General features: G+C 40.5%; 2 protein-coding genes across 2 annotated transcripts; both read right to left on the reverse strand.

The window, feature by feature from the left end:
* Positions 1-303: 303 nt before the first annotated feature.
* On the reverse strand, positions 304-5,191 carry LOC121940039 (uncharacterized). The gene is made up of 3 exons (XM_088070579.1): positions 4,911-5,191; positions 3,790-3,844; positions 304-3,331 (listed from the first exon to the last, which is right to left on the reverse strand). Exons 2-3 carry the CDS (start codon positions 3,795-3,797, stop codon positions 1,468-1,470), a joined length of 1,872 nt encoding a protein of 623 aa, XP_087926705.1. The 5' UTR covers positions 3,798-3,844; positions 4,911-5,191; the 3' UTR covers positions 304-1,467.
* A 3,589-nt stretch (positions 5,192-8,780) lies between these two features.
* lmbrd2b (LMBR1 domain containing 2b) lies at positions 8,781-23,799 on the reverse strand. Its single transcript, XM_042509399.2, has 18 exons — positions 23,407-23,799; positions 20,953-21,160; positions 20,761-20,873; positions 20,142-20,240; positions 19,901-20,068; positions 18,719-18,929; positions 18,569-18,643; positions 18,374-18,487; positions 17,272-17,455; positions 16,865-17,046; positions 16,605-16,738; positions 15,717-15,822; positions 14,744-14,841; positions 14,140-14,243; positions 14,014-14,060; positions 13,101-13,215; positions 12,886-13,012; positions 8,781-12,039 (listed from the first exon to the last, which is right to left on the reverse strand). Exons 2-18 carry the CDS (start codon positions 21,124-21,126, stop codon positions 11,976-11,978), a joined length of 2,115 nt encoding a protein of 704 aa, XP_042365333.2. The 5' UTR covers positions 21,127-21,160; positions 23,407-23,799; the 3' UTR covers positions 8,781-11,975.
* Positions 23,800-24,725: the final 926 nt, after the last annotated feature.

Consider the following 24,725-nt stretch of genomic DNA (forward strand, 5'->3'; position numbering starts at 1 on the left):
AAGGGTAGCCTTTTCTGCCTCGATTTTAATGCGAGCAGAAGCTGTTGTGTGACCACTTTTGTTGCTGCTTTTACCACTGCATATGCTTTTTTGGTGAGAACGTTTACTGGCAACATTTGATATACTATCATCAGGATGAACATCATCAACCACATCACCACCATTTTCATTATTTCTCAACTACTGTTTAACATCGTCAATGAAACCATTTTCAACCAACATTTTTGCAGCAAACCACACATTCTGTTTCTCACTTTCTTCAGTGGACATTAAAGGCACCAGAGAATCATGAGCAATTTTGCTTCTTCACACAAACAAATAATTTTTTCCAGTGCACCTTTAACCTCTGCAACATTAATTTCAAGCATATGATCTTCAGTTACCTTTCTTAAATTTTTTACCTTGTGTAGTTTATCTTTTCTTACATTTTGCAACCTTTCACATTTTTCAACATAAGCCTTGTGGGTCAATTTAACAGTTCTTTTACCTTTACCCAACAGTGCTTCATTTGAATTTCCCACTTCACTAGAAGCAGTGACAGTCATTTGAGCAACCGGATCATCAGATTTACCGTCCATCATGTCTTTTTTTTTTTTTTTTAATGTTCCATAATAAAATCCAATATGCACTCGATGAGAAAGATTCGTTTTTATGACGCGATCGTCATTGTTATTTTTAGCGACCAATGCATTGGGATTACGCTCGCAAAGTCGTGTGCACACTTAATTTATTTTTTATTATGGCCATAAGCTGGTAGCGCTACTGCTCATACCTTAATGCAAGCGGTGGGCGCCGTAAGATGGACCGGTGGTAGCGGATGAATCAGCTGATGATGATCGGTGTCACTCCGGGAAACACAGCTGTTGTTGGCGTCTTCCATGCGGCTCGACCGGCATTAGCTCCGGCGTTAGCTCCGGCGTTGGCTCTGCCTCCGTGCGGTGGCCTTTCCGCGACTAACTAGACTAACTGAAGCGAAGTTTTTTGACTTAATTATAGTGACTTGTTCTTAACAAAAACAACAAAACGAACCTAAGCCACTGAGGGGCTGCTGCTACCTGCTGAGACTGATAATTGACGCGTCCGTCGTCTTCCGGGTCCAATGAATCCAACACTTCTTGTAATCATCCACATTTATTTATAAACGCTCTTGACACAATGCGCCGATAATTGAACTGCACATACAAACAAAAAGGCTCACATATTTGCCACAACACATAAATAAAGTCGACGACCACGACCTGACGTGACGTGACGTGACGGTCAAAAAAAACTGTTTGCTCTCTCATTCAGCAGCACACCTGCTGAGTAATTACGTCTTGCTCTATTTAATCATTCCTGCCCACACAGTGCAGAGCGCCACCTACTGTGGCTTCCAGACAAACAAAAAAAATAAACACAAATACACATAACCCAAAAAATGGCTCTAACACGAAGACTGAATTTCATCAACAGTGTAGATCTTGTTTTCTACACAGCTGTCTGCTCACAATCACTCTGTTCACCAAAAATGAACTTCTTTGCTGCTTTACCGACTGCTTTTATTCTACCAAAGCTGTACCAGGATGCTGCTTTTGTTCCTTTAACTTCATCCATTCGACGTTTCATTTCTTCCAATCTCTGGACCTTCTCTGTCTCATTTTTGCCCTTCATCTTCTCAATCAGGACGTCCAGGTGGACATAAGTGGACACTGAATTAACATTCAGGGCCATCTGCTCCAGTTTGACAACATGTTGGAAGGACTCCTCCAACAACTGATCTTTTTCTTTCTCAAGTTCTTCTTTCTTCTTCTGGAGAGTTTCTAAAAGGCTCATTGACTGGTCACAGCCTGCTTTACCCTCTTCATACTTGTCTTTCATGTCTTGTTTGGTCATCTGAACTATCCTTGTCTTGCTCACATACCTCCACATTGTTTTAACATGATCTGATTCATTGGTCTTTCCCTCACACACAGGGCACTGTTTTCCTTTAACATGATTTGGTACACAACACTCATCTTCACATACAGTGCACTGTGCTTCTTTCACATGAGCTGATACAGGACACTTCCCGGTACATACGGTGCAGAATAATTTTTTCTCATGACTTGATTCACGACACTCTCCCTGACACTTGGTGCATTTTCTTATCATGACCTCACAGTGTTCTGGATACCAGGCCAGTGTGCATGGATAGTGACAGGTCTCCTTGCAGACGGTGCAGCAGATAGCTCCTCCATAATTTAACCCAAAAGCCCACCACCTCCACTCACTGACAGGTTCTTTAACTTTGAAGACCTCATTGACTTCGACAGTGAAGTTTTCATTGTTCTTCATCTCTGCTTCATATTTCTTCAGAGCTTCCTCAGTCTGTTGGATTTCTTCCTGTTTCAGGTCAATAAACTTAATTCTCTCCTGCAGGTTGTGGATGCAGGCTGTCAGTCTGATGCGACTGTTCAACACTTCAACAGTTGCCGTCAGGTTCTGAGGGGAACTTTCTTTCAGGAAACCAGTGAATTCACCCATTTGGTCCTCTGTTAAGGCCCATGCATGTTTTAGAGAAAGCTTATTTTCCTCTGTTCTCTGTGTGCTCTGGCAGCTATCAAACATGAAATGAATCATCTTGTTCTCATCTTTGGCACATTTTATGTTTGCAGCCTCGAGAGCTGTCAGGACATTTTCAGGAGTCACACCGTTTGAGTGTGTGAAGAGGGCCACAATGTTCTTCTCCATATCTCTTCCAAACAGAGACACCACTGAATTAAAGATGTACGTCAGTCGATCATTCAGTCGATTCTCGCTCGCTTTTATCACCAGACCGACTGCATCAACCTCATGAACTCCATCGTCTGAGCGAAACAAGTCTAATAATCTTTCACTGATGATGGCATCGTGTTCGGTCCCTCTGGTGTCTCCGTATCCAGGAGTATCGATGATGGTCAGAGAGTAGGGCAGAGTTTTACCTTCAAAACCAAAGATCTCGTACACGATCACATCTGGTGTCTGACTTTCTGTTTGACTTTTCTCCTCGTCCTCAGTCACATCTGCTGTCTGACTCTTTGATTGACTTTTCTTCTTGTCCTCTACGATCTGAAACCAGATATCGTCCTCCCACTTTACTCCCATGGCGTAGTTGATCAGAGCATTGATCAGAGTAGATTTTCCTGCTCCTGTTTCTCCCACAAACAAGATGGTTTTATTTATCTTGTTTGGATTTTTTTCACCAACAGTCATTCTTGTCAGAGTCCCAATATTCTCTTTCTTTGGTTTCAGCTGGTAGACTGCAGGAGATCCTGACTGGATCAAATCACTTTTGGAAATGATATCCTCATATTTCAATGAGGTGTTGGTGTTCCTGTACAAAAGTAAAGAAATTAGCTCAAAAACGAGTGAACATACATTGAATTAAATAACATCACCATAATGCAGGTGTCTTTAAGTAAAAGTCTTTTATCTTAACTACTTTATCTACCTGGTACTAAAACATGAATCTATTAGAAACTATAAATATATCTACAAACTGAGCAGTTACACCTCATGTTATATTAGGTCAGTCAGTTCATCATCAAAACTATCAGCCTCATCCCCAAATAATAACTACTCAGCAAAATAATATCAGTGCCAAAGGACATCATTAAAACGAAAAAGTCTTAATAGAGATGATTACACCGATTACACACACACACACACACACACACACACACACACACACACACAGACTCACTCTCATATAAATAAATATAACAAATATAACACAATAAATACTGAAAAACTGAGATACTTTAGTGGCTGAGATACTTCAGTATTACTCACGTTGCCATGGTAACAGTATCACAGGGGCTTGATGTTGGAGCACCGTATGAGTTCTCTGGATGAAAGAGAAATTAGATACGATATCGTTTCTAACATGAAGGTGAGTTTCCACTGCAACTCAACTCACTAATGACACAACCTGAAAGTTTAATTATTTTTTAAAAACTACTTTCACAGATAGAGGAAACAACAAAATATTTTAAGACCAAAATGCAGTAACAACAATAACCCCCCCTCCCACCTTTACTTAAAGGTTGCCTTTCATATGTAGCCAGGCACAGATTTGTAAGGGACCAGCTATCTCATTTCAGCTTTTATTTTTATCTCCCAGTTGGTGAAAGTCACTCAAATACCAGCTCATCATACCTTTATACTGTGTACATCGCTGTTGTTTGCTTTATGTAACAAGTTAAGGTTTAAAGCTGTAAAAATAACTACCAAGACTCTAAGCTTTTTTAAATTTTCTCTTTTTTAGTATCTGAAATGGGACAACACAATGGTTAAGATTTGTACTAGTATAACTGTTGGCAGAGGTAGTTGTTTATCGTTCAGCTTACAGAATTACTTCAGTATTTTTCATAAAGTTTGAAGTTGAGCAAACAGAGAAAACGTCAGCTGTTCCCAAACACAGATGCACGATCTGGCTGCACATCCGCCTCTCTGTGTCTCTGCCTCACTGACTTTGATCTCTGGGTCGTCATTTGACGCTCCTAAATTGTAAAGCGGTTGGAGGCGTCAAAGCAGCTAAAAACAAGTGCATTATAGTTAAAATTGTTCAAAAAAATCTGTCTTGTCAAGTCTGTCTTGGACGGGAAAAAAAATCAACCTAAAAACTATAAGATGATTTTTAATTTAAAAAAATAAAAAAACAAAGAATTCCTCGTCAATGTGCCAAATCACAAGAAAAACAACAACAACAACAAAAACTTTATTAAATTGAAGCTCTTTTCATTTTAATGTTGCGCTAATAGAAGATACGAATGACTCATATGAATGTCAGGAAGTACTTTCAGGTGTTAGTTGTGTCAAATTAATTTCTCCTTATGCGTATATATCTGGTATTAACTCCTGATGTTGAAACTTTTAAAGTATTTCATCATGCTGTTTCAAAGCGCTCTTACCTGTGTCGATGGTCTCTGGTCCTAAAGAGAAAGAGAAAGCAGAGAGCAGCTTTATAACCGCAGAGAGGGTGGATGCTCGGTGGTCACATGATTTCACAGAAATCCCTCTATGGACTGCAGTGAACTCATAAGTACATGAACTGTTTCTCTTTCACTTTGTCAATGAATGTTAGTTAAGATTTGATGATATTAGAGCCTGTAAATCCACCTAAAGAGATGACTGTTGAAATAAACATATTTGCACAAGTAAAAATGTTCTCGTATATCGAAGGTTGCATTGTTGACAGTGTTTAGATTATCACGTTAGCATGTCGTGCATACTACATTATATACCTGTGATAAAGTATTTTTAAACTAATTTCCTACTGCAATACCTCGATTTTCCTTTGGAGGTGATGAAGAGGGACTGCTGAAAGAAAGAGAGACATTGCCGTTTTACTGCACTTTGAGACCCAAATAAATCATACTGACCTCTTGTAGATTTACTGACAAATGCAGTTTAATGTTTAAAATATTTTTGAAATTTAAAAAAATAGCATCTTTTCAATATGTATGTAATGTATCATTATTTATAATCTAAAATAAATATTCATTGCAACTGTTCACCTCAAAGAAATCATTTTCATAAATGCTGGTTATTCTGAAGAAGCAAATTTGCAGCAGAGACTTTGAGAGACACCGTGAGAGACACGGTTTGCTCTGATTAACGTATGACAGCCACTGACCTCTCTAACAGAGAAATGTCTCTAAAGTGGTTCAGCCATTCTTTTGTCGATGGAGGGTCTGGGGAAAAACATTAATGTATTATAGTCTTCTTAGCAGCCGTCAGTCCTGCAAACATAATTTTCCTATGTGCCAATCTGGTATTGCCACTAAGAATAGAGTCCTCATTGAACAGAAGTGGGGGTGGGGTGCATAGGAACAGGAAATCCCAGAATATATGGAGCCAGCTCACCACCAGGTGGTGATCGGTTCACAGCTCCTCCCCTCTCTTTACCCGAGTGTCCAAGACATGCAGCTGCAAGTCCGACAATACGACTACAAAGTCGATCATTGAACTGCGGCCTAGGGTGTCCTGATGCCAAGTGCGCATACGGACACCCTTATGCTTGAAAATGGTGTTTGTTGTGGACAATCTGTGGCGAGCACAGAAGTCCGATAACAAAACACCACTCGGGTTCAGATCAGGTGGGCATTCCTCCCGATCACGGCCCTCCAGGTCTCACTGTTGCTGCCAACTTGAGCATTAAAGGATCCGTCCCCCAACCCGAAGGCGGAGGGAGGCTACCCTCTCATTCACCGGGTTAAACTCCAATGTACAGGCAACGAGCCGGGGGGCAATAGGTATTGCCACTCGGGTTTATACTGATTTCCGACTCTGATAAATACCGATGTTTTTCTGTTCACTCAGGAAACACACGGAGTCTAACCAGGAGTTTTTTGGAGATACAACGTCACCCTCTAAAATAACTATTAGTTGATAATAAGCAATTACAACTGTAATTAGTTACATACATCAAACAGAGTCCAGACGATAAACACTGACATCAAATACTTTTCCCAGCAGTCTATATTCCTACATTACTCTGACATCTAAACTGACCAAAACCAATAAATAAATGGGTTATAAACGCTATCCCTTTATGCACAGGTTTATTTACATTCTGTGGATACAGTTATTTAAAGTACTAATTTTGATTAATATGCAAAATACATTTGTAAAATAAAAAAAAAAACTTAACGTGATTTTCTGCTTTCATGGAGTTTATTTTAGTTTATTCCACATCATTTATATGAAATATTCATTACACTTTTTAAGTGTCAAAAGACAAAAGCCAAGTAAAAAGCCCAGAATGACACCCAGAAATAATACAAGTCCTGTTTTTCTGCTCTGATGGCTGTGGGATCAAAAATGTCAGTTTGAATGGGTTTCAATGGAGCATTTTTGGACCTGAACAGTTTAGAAAGTCACTATCTTGCAAGCTGACACTAAAGGAAAAAAGGAAAAAAGGGTGATAGAACAAACTATGAGTCCTGGTTTTAGAGCTAATGGCCAAAGTACAAAATAAAACACATATAATTTCGTGTTTGTACAGGTAAGTCTATGGTTTGTTACCTGCAGCCTGAGGGGGAAGATGCAGGACGAGAAAAGCTGCAGATTTTCGGGCAGAGACAGTCAAACAGCAGCAGAGACATCGAGTCCTCACAGGGTCCAAGGACAGCTTCATGGTCCTCTCTGTCTAATGAGGACAAATGTCTCCTCAGTCATTTTAATCACACATAAGCAGTTTTAGCTTCATCAAACACAAATTCTGGACCACGAACACACTGACAGCTAACGCTACCAACATGCTAACGGGCTAATCGCGGTTAGCGCCGGAGAATGCTAACAAGCTAATCATGGTTAGCATAAAAAAACTTTTTACAAATTACACCGAATTATTAATTACAATATTAAAATATACACAAACGTAGTTACCTTCGGTAGTTTACAGCACGACTCCAACCAGGTGACTTTAATCCCGGTTAACCGAAGTTATGGACTTTAATTCTCCGCTAACATCAACTGTTGACATGTAGCTAAGCTAACGTTAGCCTGTGGCTCACACGATGGTATTAGCTACAATTAGGGTCAAAAACGGGTTTATTAAAAAACAGTAAAAAAGCACAATTTGTCCCAAAAATTGGTATTATTCCTGCGGGATTAAAGGCACAACTGACTGGGCAAATAAAACCATCTGTCTCCCAGAATAAAGCAGCTAAAACAACATGTAGAAATATAATTAGAGACTGCAGCCAGAGACCGTTAGCAAAACCAGTTTAAACCGGTTAAAACCGGTTCCGTCCGGTTCCGGGCCGTTATGAAGGTTTGATTTGTCAGTTTGTGTCCAATTAAAATGCCATTTGAGTCCATGTTAAGTCTGTAAATAACTACGCATTTTTTTAAAATTAATTAATAGATAAGCCTTTTTTAAAGATCTGAAATAAACAGCTTAAGTGAGTTTATTTTAACTTTACATGGCTGTATTTTGTATTTATTTTACTGCCTACAAAAGTATGTGTGTTGGAGTTTTTCTTTATTTGGGACATTTTTAATTCTTAAAAATCCTTGCTGACTTTTAAAGACGTATTTTTTTCCTTTTTAGTTTTTGGTGATTTTTTCAATAGCCCTTTTGGTGAGTTTTTAAGAAAAATTTGGGTTTAAAAAAAATCCAAAGATTTTTAAATTTATAAATGGTGATTTTTATTTCATTTATTTATTTTTAGAAAAACGTTTGTGACAAGTTGTGACATTTACCCAAACCCAAAATGTCACCACTTATTACAGCAATAAACTGTAAAAAAAAAAAATTATATATATATATATATATATATATATATATATATATATATATATATATATATATATATATATATATATATAAATTGAAATTGCACTTGAAAAGCACATCGTGTTATTTTACAGGTTTAGGAAACAAAATCCCATGACTTTTTCAAAACTTTAGTTTCCCAAAATTTTTCCAGGCTTAAAAATTTGTATTTGCAAATTCCATAACTTTTCCAGGTTTTTTATAACTATACAAATGCTGTATAATATATGATAAATCCTACTCATTGGACCTTTAAATAAATATCTGTGCAGCATATACCAACAAAGCATTTTTTTCAGCACTTTCTCTGCACCATCCGCCGCTGATTTCCTTTTTCTATCCACGTTAAATGAGTGTGAGATTTTAACCCTTGCAGCCGGGGTGCTTTCAGTTTCTGTTCCAGGCTGCTGCTGTTATTGGGAGAATCCCAGACTTCCCAGTGGCCAAGCAGCACCTGTGAAACAGCAGACTGATAATGAAGAGACCACAGAGTCAGAAACACTATGATCATATTTATTGACACAACACTGGCAGCAGAGTAACACACACATCATGTTTTTCTCCTAATAATTCACTACAACAGAGATCAACGAGTTAAATATCGACTCTGTGCTGAGATCAATAAATACAGAGAACAAAAAACATCATCAGCAGATCAGGAAACGTACAGTGTGAGGAGGAGGAGGCTGCAGGAAACACAATAAATACAAAGTCTCACCTTCAGGGGATCAATAATCAGCCCGTATAGTACAAAAAGGTCATATCGTACATATTTACACTTACAGTCGCTGTTCTCAGGTCAGTTTCCTCCTCGTGAGCCGAACCCGCCAGCAGGATCTCTTCATCTGCACCAAAACGCTGAAACATGTAAAGGGCCACACCTGGAACCGCCTCAACACGTTTACGGTGATTCAAACGTGGCCCGTAACATTTCCCGAGGCCAACGTGGCTTCGGACAGAGCCAGGCTAGCCGTTCCCATCCGTTTACAGTCTTTATGCTACGCTACGCTAACCAGCTCCTGGCTGTAGCTTCATGTTTACGGTACAGACAAAGAGGATTTACCGAAATGTTGAACTGTTCCTTCAAGCTGAATTCACACTGCGGTGAACTGAATGGAAAGAAACTGTGACAAACACATTATTAAACTCTACAGCTTTAAACACACATCAGCCGAGATGCAAAGATTAACCCCTCCAAACCTGAGCAAACTGGCTTAATCTTTTAAAAAACATGGGAGGAAGGCAATCAACAACTACACAAGAAACGACCCAAAGAATTAATGCAAAAAAATACAAGAAAAATTAGCCAAAAATTCTAACACACAAAAAAGAAAAAGGTTAAAAAATGCTAAAATGAAAATAATTCACTTAAAATATAAATATAATAAAGAATCATTATCTAATAATTATTTTCTAACTATTTCTCTGTGTATTTCGCTCTTTTTGTCTTCATTTAATTCACAAATTTATTTCTGTTTGTTTAATTGTTCATGTGGTTTTTCATTTTATTGTTTTTTTTAAACTGATTTTCTGTTTATTTTCATATCAACTTTTCCTAATTTCTTTCTTGCAATTTGCAAAGTTGCTCATTGTTTTTTTCCCCCATGTTTTCAAAAGAAATGAAATTGCTCACATTTAAAGGTTTAAACATTTGTGAAGACTGGTGTTGATCCAGGTTTCAAAGGGTTAAATAAGTTGTGCAAACAAACACACTGGTATGGTCCTTTAAAGGTCACTTCTGTCCGTCTTAGTTTGTATTTACAGATCACGGAGGGCTGAGAAAAACATTTTCAGTGTGAGGTTATTTTAAATTATTTTAAAAAATGGCACATCTGGAACCATTCGAGCAGAAAATAAAAAACAGCTTCAGATGAGATCACAATAATCGTTTCCAAACTCAAAACTTGCGCTCTTTAACTGACACTAAGGAGTGTGGAGGCAAATAATAACTAAACTATTAATAATCTAATAAGCAGCTGATTGTTACTGACATTTAATCACTTCTAAATATAAACACCACTGAAGTTATCTTATTTTGAAAGCCACCTGTCTGAGTTTACAATATGTGGTTGATATCTATAGAAGTTCACAATTAAGAAAATTAAATTTTGGTTTTCTGGCTTTCGTCTATGAATTTATGCTGTTTGACTTTCCGGTTTGCGGCGGCGACTGGGAGCGCTCACAACGCCTCGGACGGTTAAAAGTCAGACTGCGGCGCAAACATGATCGGATAAATCGACATCCAACGGCATTATCTGGGTGTATTTGTGCGATTCTGAGAAATTAAAATGTAGTCTGATTTCAGTCAGACGAACATGTTTACATGGATTTAATTTTTGCCATTTTTAACAGTGATTTTTTTAATTTTTATTTTTTTAAATATTTGGTAATTATTGTTACCTTTTATATATTCTGTCTTTACATTTATTGTAATTCTGTATCCTTTATTATGATTTCTATTTTATTGCTCCGTAAAGCACTTTGAAATGTCCGCTGTATGAAGTGTTATCTACAAATAAAGCTGCTTTACCTTTTCAGTCCAGTTTTAGTCAAACTAACACAATAATTTGACTTTTTCTAAAATCCCGTCAGGAACGTGCTCAGTGACGTTCAGTCTAAATGGATGTTTGTGCCAAATTTGAAGAAATTGCCTCAAGTCGTCCTTCAGATGTCGCCTCTACAAGACTGAGACGGAAAACCGGAAAACAAAACACCTTCGGCCACGACTACCACTGATGTGGATATTTTTTTTCAAAGTTGATTTTAAAATGACTGAATTTAAGCAAAAAAATGCTAAAAATTCCGTCTGATTTTTTTTTCTAAGAGGGAAATTCAAACTACTTAGATGCTTTCAGTATAATGCATTATCTAATTATTTTTATAAAATTAAATATTCCTTGGTGATAAATTTAGTTGATTGTTACAGAATTTAGTTGATTGTTACAGATGAGTTGATTTGATGAGTTGAGACACTGATTTTTTTTTTTTTTTTTAGACGATCTGAAAATGACTGAATTTGGGCAAAAAACACATTTTACATCTGAATATTTTTCTCAGAGGAAAATTCAAACCACATAAATTCAGATGGATGGTTTTCAAAGTAAAATACTCCCAATGCTTTAAATATGATAATTCTTTAAATTATTTTTTGCAACATTAAATATTCAGTAGAGATTAAACTAGATTCTAATTATATAATTTATTTCATTATTATATTTTATTAGCTTCGGTGTGGGAGCTGCTTCTTCCATGATTGGATTTGATCAGATGTGATCAATATCTATGAGAATGAAATCAGATGCAGCCGATGATCAGCTATAAATCAGGTTAATCAATGACGTCTCTATCCTGACACATCAATAAATAAATCTACAACACTTAGAGAATAAAAATATAAATAAAGTGGAGTCGGTGGACCTTCATTGAACCTTTCGTTAAAGTGACGAATCGACATGCAGCTCAAACAGGAAGTTCGGGAGGGTTTGTGTAACCGTAATATTCCTTCATGGCGCCTCCGTTGGCCCGCAGCCGAGCCGTGACGTGAAGAGCCGTGACGCAAAGACATTTCCAGAAGACGTCACTGTTTTTAGTTACCATGCATCCCGGGAGAGGAGACAGCCAGTGAGCTGGGAGGGTGAGGTCATGTGATACATTCACTTCCTGTTGACGGCGGCGTGCGGTTATCGGCTCCCCTTCAGACGTCGTCGAATATTCGGCTCCGAGACGACGACATGGACAGATATCGTCCTCCTGCGTGTCTGAGAAATACAAAACACACAACTGAAAACACACACGTGTCACACAGAGCGCAAAATCAGATTTTATTTTATTTCCATTAATTTCGTCAGATTCTATTTACATTTAATTTTGTTTAATTTAATTATATTTGTATTTATTCATTTATTTATGCACTGATTCTTTCTAATTACTTTTGATGTTTATAAATATATTTCTATACTGTTTTCACATGTAAAGCTATTTGTTAACTTACTGACAGTATTTATGTGTTTTATAATGATTTTATTTATTTGATTTTGTATCATTTTTATTTACTTATTTAGTTAGGTTTTTATTCATTCACTCATCCTTTTTTAAACTTTTTTATATATTTTAATGTTTATAAATGTATTTCGATATATTGTTAGGTTTTAATGTCTCTCATGTAAAGAGCTTTGAACTGCATTTTATGAATGAACGCTGCAAGATTATTATTATCATCATTATTATTATTATTATTATTATTATTATTATCATCATCATTATTTCTATTACATTTTTTTTCTTAAAACACCATCTGTACAGAGGTGAAGCCCTGACTGTCGGCTTTATCAGTTTAATGAATTCATTTGATTTATTTCTGTGGTTTGAGGGTAACAGGTGCAGTTACTGTGTCACAGTAACTGAAGACTGAACAAACTGATCTGATGAGATTTTAATAAATCTGAATAAAATCTAACAGGATTTGTGTTTCTGTGACTTCCTGTAAAGACTGAAGGCTGCTGGAAAAGTCTGAAAACTTGATTGCAATGAAAGGACGCTCTAAAATGTGATGCTTGCTTTAAAGGTGGATTTTTGTAGGTATGGAGGGAAGAAGTCGTGTTTACCTGCCCGAGTCCGCGTCCAGCGGGTCGTCCGTCAGAGAGTCGGCGTTGAAGTCTAACGGTTCGGCGTCCTGCAGCAGCTCGATGCAGTCCCTCTCTGAGCGAGTCCCCGAGCGGGAATATTTCGCCTCTGTTCAACACACACAGCGTCATTTCTCTACGCGACACAAAGGTCAGATTCACCTTTTGTTTGGCGACGTGCTGAAGTGACGACTCACGTCTGCTGTTGGCGGGTGCCACCGAGTCGGAGTAACTGGTCTCCTTCATCTCATGGCTGCTCCTGTTCCTCGCCGTGTAGTCCTCCCTCTGGTTCCCATAACGCTCCTTCCACTCCTGCACGCGCACGCACGCACGCACATGCACATGCACACGCACACACACGCACGCACGCACACACGCACACACACTGACAGTGAAACAGCAGCAGGTCGACTGCACACAGGCGATCTCCGTGAAACTCATCATGTGACCTCTAAAAGCTTTCGTCAGGTGTCTGATTAAAGAGATTATTCCTCAAAGCACAAACAAGTATGTTTGAATTTCAGAGCAGATTTTAAGGTTCTTTTACTCGTTTTTAAAGCTCTTTGAGACGTGAGAAAACTGGCTTGATTTCTTCAGGAAATATGGGAAAAAGGCAAATGAAGAAATGACCCTAAAAGTCGCTAAAAAAAATTGTAGAAAGTACCAAAAAAATACTTTAAAAATGCATAACTAACTAAATAAATAAATAAATAACAAAACAAAACTCAAACAATTAGCTAAAATGTTTGTAGAAACTACCAATTTGTTTTCTTTAAAAATGCATAACTAACTAAATACAGAACAAACAAACAAAAAACTGTGTAAAATAATTTACAATAACAAGCCGATTAATTAAATCTAGTTTACTTTAAGAGATTTTTCACTAGCTTTTAAATTTATTTTTCAATTTTTTTTTTAATTTACGAAACATTTCTTGCCAAGTTGTTCATTGTCTTTTTCAGAACAAAAAATCAGCAGCTTGCAGAGGTTTCAAAGATTCAAATATTTGTGAAAGGTGTCTGAAAGCAGCACAGAAAAGTGATGTCGTTCTGGGTTTTTGAGGGTTAAATAAAAGTGTGCGTGGTTATTCGGAGCCTGACGGTTACTCACTCTGCGTCGGTTCTCTCCGTCTTCAATCCTCTGCCGCTTCCTTTTCTCTGTAAAAAACAAACATGTTTAGAGGTTATCCTCAGCGCTGAACACGCCGCCGCGCTGCGTTACTGAGAGCGTCATTACCGCGGCGGATCAGCTCCTTGCCCTCGTCGATCAGGTCCGACGTCATCTCGCTGTCACCCACAAACTGCTGGAAGCCCAGAAGGTTCAGGCAGCGAGTCCCCAAACTGGAGAGAAATAAACAGGAAAGCTCAGCGACTGACGGTGAGCAGCAGCACACAGCGGCAGAGCTGAAACCGCCACTTCACCCCGAACACAAAAACACTCACATCTGTTGTTGTGAAGTCTGTTGATCTAAATACATCAATTATCTTCATATATATTTCCACATTTATTTTTCCTTTTATATATTTTATTTTTGCATTATTTACTTTTTTATTTATTACTTTGTGTCTTTAACATGTGGATGTACATATGCACATACATATAAACACACATATACCTACACACACACACACACACATATACCTACACACACACACACACACACACACACACACACACACACATATACCTACACACACACACACACACACATACCTACACACACACACACACACACACACATATACCTACACACACACACACACACACGCACTTTAGATTATTTCATTTTTCATTTTTCTGTTCTCGTGAGGGAAAAACATCACTGAGTGCTGAAACTGACCTGAAGTAGGTGGCGATGCAGAGGATCACGATCAGCATGGGGTAATAGATGTAGAAGCCGTTAGCGATGAAAGAGAGGACACGCATCGATCCCATGATCTGAAACACACGCAGTCAGACCGCTCAACACCGTGTGTCACCACCTCAGCGTGTTCCAGCGTTTCAGTGTGTTTCAGAGTGTCTCAGTATGTCTCAGTGTCTCAGTGTGTCTCAGCATGTCTCAGAGTGTCTCAGTGTCTCAGTGTGTCTCAGTGTGTCTCAGCGTGTTTCAGCGTGTCTCAGCATGTCTCAGTGTGTCTCAGCGTGTCTCTGTGTCTCAGCGTGTTTCAGTGTGTCTCAGCGTGTCTCAGCGTGTTTCAGTGTGTCTCAGCGTGTTTCAGTGTGTCTCAGCGTGTCTCAGCGTGTCTCAGAGTGTTTCAGAGTGTCTCAGTGTGTCTCAGCGTGTCTCAGTGTGTCTCAGTGTGTCTCAGCGTGTCTCAGCGTGTCTCAGAGTGTTTCAGTGTGTCTCAGCATGTCTCAGTGTGTCTCTGTGTCTCAGCGTGTTTCAGTGTGTCTCAGCGTGTCTCAGCGTGTTTCAGTGTGTCTCAGCGTGTTTCAGTGTGTCTCAGCGTGTCTCAGAGTGTTTCAGAGTGTTTCAGTGTGTCTCAGCGTGTCTCAGAGTGTTTCAGAGTGTTTCAGTGTGTCTCAGCGTGTCTCAGAGTGTTTCAGAGTGTTTCAGTGTGTCTCAGTGTGTCTCAGCGTGTCTCAGCGTGTCTCAGCGTGTCTCAGCGTGTCTCAGCGTGTCTCAGTGTGTCTCAGAGTGTTTCAGAGTGTCTCAGCATGTCTCAGCGTGTTTCAGTGTGTCTCAGAGTGTCTCAGCGTGTCTCTGTGTGTCTCAGCGTTTCTCAGTGTGTCTCAGCGTGTCTCAGCGTGTCTCAGTGTGTCTCAGCGTGTCTCAGCGTGTCTCAGCGTGTCTCAGTGTGACGGTGACTCACGGACGTGTACGCAGTCGGCTCCTTGTCCTGGTGGGAGATGGCCGTGTCCATGTGGATCAAACCCAGGAAGTTGAGACAGAGAGGAGGCGTCAGACGACAGAACAACCTGCAGGTTCAACAGTCTGCATCAAACACCATTTATTATCTGACTTCCTGTCACACAGACGGGCGTCAGCTCTCAGCTGAAGCCGCCAAAGTGACCTCCGTCTGTGCAGCTCAGCGTTACGTATGTGATTTAGGCAGATTCATTTTCTGTTCCTCTTCCTCATTTTTTCTTCCTCTTCTTTCATCTATTTTTTTTTAAATAATTGAGTTGTTTTAAAAGCAGCTCACCTGTTCAGTCCCACCTTTGTGTCATTTATCATCCACTTTTATTTTTATTTAACTCTATTTTACAGCGTTAAATTCTTCCCCCGTCTGTATTTATGTCGGCTGCTCTTTTTCTTTCGTGAAGCTCTGAAGTTACTTTTTTTGGAGATGTCTCTGTACATGTATGTATATATGTATTTGTTTTAACTCAACTGTGCGTTTTCTTTTACTCACTTATTGGTTTATCTATTGTTTTATCTTATTTTGTTGGTTTGACTTGTGTGTTATTATCTTTGTATTGGTGCCTTTATCTTATTTTATTCTGTTTTCACTTATTTTTTAAAATTCATTTAATTTATTATTTTAATGTATTAATTTGATCGAATTCATTTTTTAAATTTCATTGTAATTTACATGTATTATCTTTCATGTATAATTCTACTTCTAATTTTTAATGAGTTCTGACACATGTTTTTCTGTCTTTTACTGTTTTGTAAACTGACTTCATAAACAGTTCAGTCAGAAACTGGAAACTAAAATTTAAAGTTACTTGTCGTTGTGTAACTTGCTGTGACTCACATGCCGCTGAACTGCAGGCTGTAGGCGTCGGTCTGGTGGTGGGAGGCCAGGTAGTAGTAGTTAAAAACCCGGATACGAAACACGGTGGAGTAAACGCAGGTACACAGGAAGAAGATGGTGACGAAGCACGCCATCTGGTGGAGACAAGAGGAGTCAGCAAAAACCCGTGAGAGACACACGGGAATACTGAACTGTGTGTGTCTGTGTGTGTGTGTGTGTGTGTGTGTGTGTGTGTGTGTGTGTGTGTGTGTGTGTGTTACCTCGATGTACAGGTAGTTGTAGTCCCTCTCAGCGAGCTGGATGAAGACGGCGAACAGGGAGAGGACGGGCTGGGTGCTGAAGAAGGTGCACTCGGACCAGACCACGGCCACGCTGAACAGGGTCAGGACCACCGACAGCAGCCGATAAAACCAGCGTTTCAGGAGACACTCCCAGTACCACTCTGTGCACGTGCGCGCACACACGCACGCACACGCACACGCACACACACACACACACACACACACACACACACACACACCGAGGACAAAGACAAATTAACGCGATGTCTGACGCACAAGAGGATGGCTTCTGTGAACTTCTGGTTCATAGTTTTACACTTTTTCTTATTAACTGAACTGTGTTCATGTTAAAAACTGAAATGACAGCGACAGGAAGTCCAACCCACCTACAGTCGGTGTGTACACGTATCTGCTGAACCACCCGGCTGGCTCGGAGGACGGGAAGCTGTGGACAAACTGGTGGGTTGAACTGGTCTCGTTCTTGGCGACATCCTCCAGGTGGATGGCCTGCTGCAGGAGGATCTGCCACTGGACACGAGTCCTGTTGTGTCTCTGGACCGCGTAGATCACCTGGACACAAAAACACACACACGGTACCTGGAAAACTCACCTGGGGTAAATTTATACAGCATTCATAAAAATGTAATCTGGATTTAGATCTCATTGTGGTAAATAAAACAGTAAAGCTGGTGGCCATACTGGTTTAGCTGAAACCTCATTGCTGCCTTTGATATGGCAGACCACTGCATTTTGTTAAATTTCAAGATGTCAGTCGGCATCTCTAATACTGCCGATAAAGTCCGTCCTCAGCCACAGATCAGTCTTGATCCTCCTGCTGTTCATCTCACCTGTGGTGTGCCACAAGGCTCCGCTTTAGGTCCTCTACTGTTTTCTGTCAGGGTTCATGCACTTTTTTATATTTCTTTGGGGCGTTTTTGCCTTTAATCGATAGGACAGCACAAGCGTGAAAGGGGGTGACATGCAGCAAAGGGCTGAGGCCGGAATCGAACCCACGGCGGTTGCAGCGAGGACACAGCCTCTATTTATAGGGCACCTGCTCTATCCACTAAGCCACCAGGCACCCGGGGGTTCATACACTTTTACCAATACATTTCCAGGGCTTTTCCATGAATTTGAGGCAAATAAGAATCCTAGAAATGTCCTAAAATCTGAGAAACATCTTAAAATCCTGGAAACATCCTAAAATACTATAACCTTCTAAAATCAGAGAAATGTGCTCAAATCTGAGAAATGTCCTTTTAAGCCGAGAAACATCCTAAAATACAGGAAACATCCTAAAATCCAAGAAATGTCCTAAAATCAAAGAAATGGCCTAAAATATGAGAAACGTACTAAAATCCTGGAAATGTCCTCAAATCTGAGAAAGACCCTAAAATCCTTGAAATGTGTAAGGGGCCCCTAGCCAGGAAATTTGATATTTACGGTCTCCAGCTGCTTCGAGCCTCTGTCCCTCTGCACCGGTCTCACCTGTTTGTGAAGCTTCACCAGGCTCTTCTCACTGGGGTAAGTGTTTTGTTTGTCGTCAAAGTCCTCGTAGTCGTCCATGTTCCTGCCCATCTTCTCCTGGTAATCCACGGGACACTGAGGGGACACGTCTCATCAATAAATCCGATCAGTGAGTCACAACACTGAGCGCTGCTGGTGTTAAAACGTTGCTCTTACTTTTCGGAGGATGGTGTCGATGTACTTCCTCAGAGGATGGTTGTATTTGATGGACTCGTTGACTTTTCTCACCTCCTGCAGAAAAACAGACGTCACAGTAAAAACACCGAAAAGACATAAACATCGTGACAGTTACCGTCTGCCGCCCACCTCCATGACGTCCTCCAGGTTCTCCTCTGCGTCCGCCTTCTCCGTCATCAGCTTGGCGGCCTTGAAGTAGGTCTTGATGAGGAGGTGTCCGTGTCGGGAGGCGTTCCAATAAGAGCGCGGGATCTCCACCAAACCGTAACCGAGCAACAGCACCAGCAGGAACAGGCCCCAGGTGTTCGCCGCCGTGATCCCGATGGTCTGCAGCTCGTACCTGAGACGCAGCAGGAGGACAGGAGCACATAAGAACAGGAACACAGGAGGACAGGAACACAGGAGGACAGGAACACAGGAGGACAGAACCACAGGAGGACAGGAACACAGGAGGACAGGAACACAGGAGGACAGGAACACAGGAGGACAGGAGCACATCAGGACAGGAGCACATCAGGACAGGACCACAGGAGGACAGGACCACAGGAGGACAGGAACACAGGAGGACAGGAACACAGGAGGACAGTTTAGTTTCTCCTGTAGCAGGGATAACCGACTGGCTTTAGTGGGGGGCCACTCTCCCAAAATGAGGCCAGGGGCCAGCTGCAGGAGCCCCATACATGTTCCCAGAATCTTAGGACATTTAAGGGATTTTAGGAGGTTTCTTAAATTTTAAGACGTTTCTGGAATTTGAGGACATTTCTAAAATTTTAGAAAGTTTTGAGGATTTTATGGCGTTTCTAAGATTTTAGCACATTTCTCTGATTTTAGGAGACTTGTAGTGTCTTTAATTTTAAGACCTTTTTTGAATATTTGTAGGATTTTAGAAAATTTTAGGGAAATTTTAGGGGAATTCTTTTTATTTTCTTTGTATTTTAGGAGCTGTGTCCTCTGTCGGGGGTGTGGGGGATCGTCCACTGGCTCTTTTTTTGATCAACAAGCTCTATTTTGATGCTGTTTTATGCTCTCTGACACCTCATGGAGACTAAAAGCACGAAAACAATCCCCAGTCAATCACTTCATTTTTATTGTGAAATAAAAAATGGTTGGGGGGCCACCAGGGACCCTACCGGGGGCCAGATTTGGCACACAGTAAACTGAGTGTCACTCTCCTCCACCCTCAGTAGCAGGTCTCAACTTCCATCTTTTTTTGTAATTAATTTCGGACTAAAGGCCTTTCTCTGCGAGAACTAAACAAAAAAACAAACAAAAAAACAATGGGGACGATCTCCGTCCTCTCCGTCCACTCACCAGGACAGGTGCAACTCGGGATGAACGGCCACGTATATGAGCAGAGAGCCGAAGATGAGCAGGTAGGTGCCGTAGTAAATGGCGTTCTCTATGAGAGCGGTTTTTATTTTCCCGGTGATGGAGAAGCCTCCAGAGCGGGCGTAGGACTGCATGAAGGGCAGCAGCAACCTGAAAACAGAGACACATCAGTACGGTAACGGCTTTAACACCACAAACCTCATCATGTGGTCATCATACGGACCATGTGAGACACTGGGACGTCCAGTACACCACTCGCCAGAACACGGGCATGATGCCATCAGGGATGTAGCTCCACGGCTTGTAGCACGGCTGCGGGACGCTGTCGCAGAGAAGAGGAAAATTAGGTCTGAGCTGTAGGTTTCCCACTCATTCTGTTATTTCCATCTGCAGAAAGATGCAGCTAGTTTTTGGAGCTGCATCCCTCTCGCAGCAGAGCGTACTCTGGGCACAGACGGAGCAGCAGAGCACCAAGCGTGGTAAAAGTGAAACTATACTTATTCATAAAGTTTTAGTATTATGTATTGTTTTTACCTGCTTTACATGAAGCAGGCTGCATTCACATGGAAAACGTGAACACCTCAAGCAGCAGAAAGTTTGCTTTTACTTATCTCTGCAGCAGCTAAATCTATCGATCTACTGTGATCGGCTCTGATCAATCTGACCACGACCTGCCGCTGCAGCGGTATACCAGTTTAAAGGTACACCGTGGTATAAAAATTACAGTTATTATACCGCATACATTCGGGATCATTTCATGCTAAAACAAAACAATGACTCTGTGCATTGAGTCTGCCGGAAGAGGAAAACGCAGTACTAATTTAATAACTTTTAAAACTCACCTCTTGGTGGGCGTGACAGAGGTGTTAGCTGCGCTGTGATTGGATGGTAGGAGGCTGACGGTGGGTGCGGCGGCGTGCTTCTCGTGGTCTATCTTACACTGCTTGTAGATGGTCTGTAAGGACACAATAAAGGTTTCTACAGAGTCCCATGACGCTGAGGGACAGACACGCGGCGTCTGCGTTTGTACTGACCGTGCTGACGTCCAGGGGTAAAATAAAGACGATGAGGAAGCACAGGTACCAGGCCAGCAGCGTGCCGAACAGCACCATGCGCTGCTGCTTCTTGAAGTCTCCATAGCGGTGCAGCAGGAACAGCGCCAGGAAAAACACCACCACGATCTCGATGCCCAGAGCCGCTCCGCTCATCCCGCCGCGCTCCGCTCAGCAGCCCACAGGAAACCTGAAAGACACCCGGAGTCCAGTTCAACACGCTTACTGAACCACGAAAACACCCAGACGGACAGGGGAGGCACCGACTGGACAGTTTTGGTGATGTCATCCTGCATCATCAGGACCCATAAAAAAATCTAACTCATATTGTTTGCTTGTTGTTGTCGTAATGTTTTGTTTGGGTTTTTTGGTTTCCTGTGCTGTACCTTTTACCTGATGTTTTGTAAATGTTCAGATTGTCAGTTTAGAAAAAGGAAAAAAAACAGTAAAAAAAAAAAATTAGTCTCAACTCATGCATCAGACTGGAGAAAGTATCTGTTAATTGGTGATTTAAATTTCTTGAATAAAATTGTCTTAATAAACAATATGAAATCCTAATTATTATAAATCATAATTATTGCAATTGTATATTTATGTACAGAATTCTTCTTCTTTTTTTTTTTGGCTTATTTACAGGTCATTTTCTTGAAACTTTTGGGTAACTTCTCAGGGGTCTAATGCCTTTGAATGTCAGATCAACACAGAACAAGACAACTGATGTCGATTCAGGTTTCAAAGGGTTAATGGCAAAATCCCATCAAAATAATACAACAATACAATACAACATGATTGCTTGTGAAACCCTGGCTGACTGCACTGACGACGATGATGATGATGATGAGACAAACACAGCTCCTATTGGTCCAATTACTGCGGCTCTGCCTGCGCGATGATAATTAGTGCTTTTATTAAAGACACGGGACTCTGCCCGCTGACTGAACCGTGAAAAGGCTCTTTGTGTCGTCCAGCGGGGAAAACAAATGTCTTTAAATATTTGCTATTGAGACGCACAATGCCTGTGATCAGTGACCTGGAGAAGCTGCACAGAGATTTCACTGAGGAATGAAGGCCGGCTGCACATTTAAAACCGCAACGGTGACACCAGCAGCCTGAGTTTCGACTAAATTTATGAGTTTTTTTCTCGTACAGTTACAGAATATTTTATTCTCAAACTATAAATTTATAACTTTAATCTTGGAGACTTTCAGTTCTTTTTCTCGCACATGTATAACTCATTAATCTCATTCTCTTTTTGCTTGCCATTTTTACTAAAACAGTTTATTCTTGTAAATTTGTGAGTTTTTTCTCCTACATTTACATGTTTAATCTTTTGAGGTTTTGAAATATTGATTTTTTTTTCTTGCAAATGCATGACTCTAATCTCGTGAAAAAAAATCTCATAAATCTCATAAATTTCTCATAAAAGTGTATAAAAAAGTTAAAATGTGCAAAACCTGAAACATCTATAGCTGAAAAATTACAAAAAACATCAGAAAGAAGAAGGAAGGAAAACATTTTTTTACTGCATCATGCTGACTTTTACTTTATCCCTTTCACGTGATCTCTTTCACACACAAAAAAAAGTGTGAAGAAGGCAACGAGCAGCTTAACAAGAAATTGTCAATAAGCAAGAAATTAGTAATAAAGTTACAAGACAATTACCTGAAAAAAATCCCGAAACCAAAATGTCTGTCCAAAAGACTTCAGAAAGAACACATTTATATATTTTCTATGTTATAATTTAATTAGAAGAATTGTTACTGTGGGCATTTTTCCTTTTTTATTTGATAATTTCAGTTTATTGTCACTCTTTAGTCATCTTTTGCATTGAGCCCTGCATTTCTGTTAAGGGTCTTAATGCCTGTTTCTGCTGTGTTTTCCATGAGAGAAATCAAATCATTTTTCTCAGGTTTCGAAGCTTTTAACGTGTGTTAAAGGTGTCTGACAACAGCACAAAAACAACTGATGGTGTCACAGAGGTAAGTCCATTTTGATGATACACATTTGTATTTAATCAAGGCTTTAAATGCAGGATTTTTACACGTAGTGAAGTATTTTCACACAGTGGTATTATTAGCATTTTTTCTGCAGTAAAGGTGAATATTACTGCCCCCACAGCCTGTGATAATGTAATAATTTAACGATAATAACGTGATTATTGCTGACAGCTGGTTTCTGATGTGAGATTTGCGCATTAAAATGAGCCGGACTCACGCAGCAGCCTCTCAGAGTCAAACACCAGGACGTTAACGCTTTCATTACAGGTGATTCATCATATTAACCCCTTCAGATCCGCCTGTATTTCAGGGTAAACACCGCTCAGACAGGTAACAGTCATCACTGCTCTCCGCCCAGACCAGCACGGCTAACGTCAGACAGCTAATCATGACAGCTAGCTGCCGTTAGCCGCCTAAAAAAAGCCGCGCGGCGTCTTACCGTGATTAAACTCTGTGTTTTCAGCCGCTCCGAGGTGAAGCTAAGACGGTCGGTAAACTCTCCGGGTCGCTGTTCGGTTATATTAAGCCCCGTTTCGCCATAAAAATCCTCTGTTTCCTGCTGCCGGAGAGCTAGCTGCCAACACCAGCCACATCCGGGTCCTCTGCACCAGGAGGAGCTCGAAGGACAGGACGGTGACGTCATAGCCCGGCGAGCAGGACCAGGCGCATGCGCGGTGGTTTAGATGGTCTCAGCCTGTTTTTATGGCCGTTTAGAGTCTGCAGCGTGTATTACTGCTCCCCGCAGGAGTACAAAATAACTACTACAATAACTACTACAAACACACACGCCTGATATATAGTGAATATATAAATATATATATATGGTTACGGTGTGTTTTGCATTGTTTTTTTTCTCCTGACGTGTGTGTATGTGTGCCACTCTTTGTTTTAGGTGCAGCTCAGTATTGATCAGTGACTAATTAGTGATTGAGAGCAGCTGATGGCAGAGCCTAAATCAGTGACTGCTCATTCTCTCTGACTCCCTGACACCATTTCTGTGTTTGGTGTCATTTTCTTTGATTTTCTTTTGTAGATAAATGTTTTTTTTTGCATCCATCCTGGTGTGTGTCTTCTCTTATGGTGTGAAATTTGAGCCAGTCGTAACAAAAACACACACCCTGTACACTATGTACCTACTATAATGCTCCTTCTGTTTCTCTCTCTATATATACATATAGGCAACATGCAATTGGCATTTTAACACTTGATGTTTTTTGTTTTGTGTTTTTGTTTGCTTTGGGGTTGTTGTATTTTACTTTTCTTTACTGTGCAGGTTAAAGGTCATTTTCTGGTTGTTATTTTAATACAATTTTGTTCATTTTTTGAGGCATTTCTTAAGTTGCTTTGCCCTCTTTTGGGGGTGGGCAGCTGTCAAACTGACCTGCTCTGGTTTCAAAGGGTTAAGCACCTCCAAGTGTCCCAATGATCCTTTTTACAGGTCTTCACAGGTGCATGTAGTAATGGTCATACACTGACTGTGTGTCTGTGTTCGGTCTCATCAGGTCGGAGATAATCACTCGCTTCAGGTCACCAGCTGTTTCAGGACGTTCGGACGCAGCTGAAACACAGTGTGCAGCTGTGACTGACCTGCCTTCATTCATTCATTTATCACATTTATCTCGCCGCTGCAGCTTTCTGTCCCGCTGATTAGGAAACAGTTTTTAGGTCACATATACGGCGGTGCAGTCCAGGACAGAGTCCCTATCAGAGACTGCATGTATAACTTCACATAAACCCTCTGTGTCTCTCCTGTTGGAC

Source organism: Plectropomus leopardus, chromosome 20, assembly GCF_026936395.1.
Source record: "Plectropomus leopardus strain MGB_pleo_1.0 chromosome 20, ASM2693639v1, whole genome shotgun sequence".
NCBI lineage: Eukaryota > Metazoa > Chordata > Actinopteri > Perciformes > Serranidae > Plectropomus > Plectropomus leopardus.

Coding starts and splice junctions, on each gene's coding strand:
- lmbrd2b (XM_042509399.2), bottom strand. CDS start 21,126: ATGAGCGGAGCGGCTCTGGGCATCGAGATCGTGGTGGTGTTTTTCCTG. Junction 20,874..20,952: donor TACCCCTGGACGTCAGCACG/GTCAGTACAAAC, acceptor GTGTCCTTACAG/ACCATCTACAAGCAGTGTAA. Junction 18,488..18,568: donor TCGACACCATCCTCCGAAAA/GTAAGAGCAACG, acceptor GTGTCCCCTCAG/TGTCCCGTGGATTACCAGGA.